The sequence below is a fragment of the Lactuca saligna genome, chromosome 4, assembly GCF_052625555.1.
Source record: "Lactuca saligna cultivar CGN05327 chromosome 4, ASM5262555v1, whole genome shotgun sequence".
Taxonomy (NCBI): Eukaryota; Viridiplantae; Streptophyta; class Magnoliopsida; order Asterales; family Asteraceae; genus Lactuca; species Lactuca saligna.
In genome coordinates this window covers 202,239,483-202,242,653 of record NC_136420.1, presented here as the reverse complement: position 1 = coordinate 202,242,653, position 3,171 = coordinate 202,239,483, and the positions used below count along the sequence as shown (strand labels likewise).

The 3,171-nt window shown below is 41.8% G+C and overlaps 1 protein-coding gene across 1 annotated transcript; it reads right to left on the bottom strand.

Annotated features, from left to right (window-relative positions):
- Positions 1-542: 542 nt before the first annotated feature.
- On the bottom strand, positions 543-2,270 carry LOC145043252 (protein JINGUBANG-like). Its single transcript, XM_078991836.1, has one exon. The coding sequence runs from the start codon at positions 2,012-2,014 to the stop codon at positions 806-808; it is 1,209 nt and encodes a 402-aa protein (XP_078847962.1). The 5' UTR covers positions 2,015-2,270; the 3' UTR covers positions 543-805.
- Between the last annotated feature and the right edge of the window lie 901 nt (positions 2,271-3,171).

Here is a 3,171-nt window from a genome sequence, read left to right as displayed (position 1 = left end):
TCACATGTTAGTTCCAGTTACTTAAAATGACATTGTGATACTAAAATCACCAACATAACGAATGATCAATTTCACATAAAGCTTGATCATAAATCAATCTACTTACATGGAAGAATTAGCTTTGAAGAAGATGATGTCATATTCTTGATCCCTTTCTTACCACAATGGTGTCTTTACTGATTTTTCTGATGGAAATAATTATATATCCTTTGATAGCCATGATGATAGTGTTTTATATGAGAGTACTGGAATGGTAATCAATAACTCTTGAGTATCTAAGGGAATAATTCCATACACCTCATAGAAAAGAAATCAAAACCATACAAAATTAGTCTCTCAAGTTATGGATACAAAATTAATCATTTTGGCAATGTTATGGTATAAAATATAATTGTATCCATTATTACTAAACACTACAAAAATAAAGACCACACTAATAGATTATTTTCCAACATGAATCAGCTTGATCGGAACCATAAAACAAAAGTCGTAAGCCAATTCACAAAACATAAGATGTCATCAAATACTCCTATGGAATAAAGTAATAGAAATGTCACGTGAGTTATCATCATAAAATAAAAATAATAATAGAGACATAAACGTCATTCCTTCTCTTCTTTTGTTTTCTTTTGCAATTTTATCATCCCTATCAAATATATAATTAATTTACAATCAGGCCCCACGTCTGAAAACCAATCTCCACCGTTCAAATCAAAGTGGGAATTATACGAACCAATCAAAAACAACCAATCTCAACCGGGACCCACAATCTATAACCCCTCTGTCCAAAGCTCGCCGGCGATATCTAATCCCAGGAACCTTTCCCATTCTGCGTCGTCGCCGGCGATTGCTCCCACACGCTCCATACTTTCACCGATTTGTCCAAACTACCACTATACACCACCCATTTCCCATAGGCGGCGCTTGACTCCGCCTCCCTCTCCACCGCCACACATTTCACCGGTCCGGTGTGCCCAGTCAGAACCGACAAACATGTGTGTTGGGCCACCTCCCTCCGCCACACGCATATCGTTTTATCAGCTGATCCACTAAACACCAAGTTCCCGACAACCGCAAGGCAAAGAACCGCTAATTTATGCCCCTTCATAACGCCGCCGTGTGAAAACTGGTTTTCTTTCTCCCAAAAGTTCACCACCCCGTCCGACGACCCGCAGTAGACGACGGAACCCGGTTTTGACCAAGCCAACGCGTTCACCGCGCATTCTTGTTCCAATAGCGTCTTCACGTACATATGCTTCATGTTCTTCCCCTTCCCTTCTCGCTTCCAAACCTTCACCGACCCCTCCGCCGATCCGGTGAACACCAGGCTGTCGACGGTGGAAACGACGGAGTTCACAGCGTCTTCGTGCGCCTTCACAGACTCTAGACATTTTGAATTCGACATTTTCCATACCTTAAAAGTTCTGTCCCATGAACCTGAATAAAGCAAGCCTTCTTCTTCGTTGATGCTGAGGCAGGAAATGGCGTCGCAGTGTTTGATCCAGAGCGCCGTACGATTGCGTTTTACCTCAACGTAATTCTTGGACTTCATCGAGCTCTTCAGAATGTCGAAGAATTTCGGAAAAGTTCCAATGCGTTTATGAGTTTTTTGGTCTTTGCTGTTGGATTTCCAAACTCGAACCTTTCCGTCTTGATGTCCGGTGAAAATCTTGTCGCCGGAGATTATGATAGCCTTCACCAGACCACTGTTGGATTTGAATGTGGTGAACAACTTCATGTCCTTCCAAACATGGATATTCTTGCTGTCGGATCCGGTGTAAAGGAGGCCGCCGGTGGCGGCAAGGGAGTAAATGTGGCCTTCCTCCCGGACCAGAGAGCCGATGAGGGCATTTTCGGGACTTGAAGTGGACGAAGGAGATGGTTGAAAAGGACGGGTCTGATTCCATGGTGACATCATCATCGGAGAACCCTCATCGCTCATACGGTTGGATTCGTCGTTGACGTTGGAGTAGTCATCGTCGGCGGTGGAGAAGTTTGATCGATCAGAATGCATTGTTTTTTTTGTTATCTCCAAATTGTGTTAGTTTTTTTATGATGATATGTGTTTTCGTGTTCAATAATCATATAATAATGGATCAAGATTGTTGGAATTGAAATCGAATTAATGGAAATGGATGCAGGAATTAGAATCGGAGAAGATGAATATGGTTTGGGAGAAAGTGAGAAATGATTGTTGGTGAGAGGTATAAATGGAAGAGTTTGAAGAAAGAAATGACGACACGTGTGCGGGTGGTAAGAAAAAATTTCGTTGGTTACTTTTGGCTCCCATTTCTTCCATCAAAATATGCTCCCTCCTTAGTCCTTAACAACTAAGACTACAATGCATACATGCATTTCACCGTATTACACTTTCACGTTTAATGCCACGACCCCAAATTTTTAATACCACGTTATTCCCAAAATCTTGAGCTCAAATCCTAAAATCCGAGCTCGAGTGGCGGGGCCACAAATTTTGATACAAGGTACTAATAGTGTCAATATATATTTTATGTAGTTATGATATTTCGGACATCAAAAAACATGGTACAATCCTTTTAGTTGGGGTACAATTATATAGAACATGTTTAGAAATAATTTTATTTATCTGTATAAAACAATTGTTTTGGGGATGATGTAGTACCCTCACCGCTCCATGTAGCTCTGCCATTGCGAGCCTTGTGGGTCAGCAACTGAATCTTGACTCTGGGTAGAATCTAGTTGATCGAAAACAATCTATATGTCCTCATCCAGATTTCGGTCATTTTCTAAACTTTGGACCATGTTAAATAGACCATTAGTTTTCCCTTTAATAATCATTTGTTCATCATTGACAGTGTGGATCTGTTGGGCGTGGCGAGACATGTGAAAAATTAGGTAGGTATAGCGTAATCAGAAGATGCCTCGAGGGGAGGAGTAGGTGGTGGAGCCAGTGATTGACTCCCCAAACTCAAACTAGAATGGTATCATGTCCTCGGCTTTCCATTCTTATAGTTGAGTCATCCGTGATGAGGACCTCTTTGGGGCTACTGAGATGCCAGTGGTGGAGTGCTTCGCTTCAGACTACGAAGAGATATGGTTTTTGGTGGAGTGCTCTGCATATATGGGTCACCAGGGAAATGTCAAAATGACTTGTGTAACGGTGGTGGTAGTGGAGCCTCTTCCTCAGTGATG

Bases quoted from the DNA above. Each gene is read 5' to 3' on its own strand.
- LOC145043252 (XM_078991836.1), bottom strand. From the start codon at position 2,014: ATGCATTCTGATCGATCAAACTTCTCCACCGCCGACGATGACTACTCC.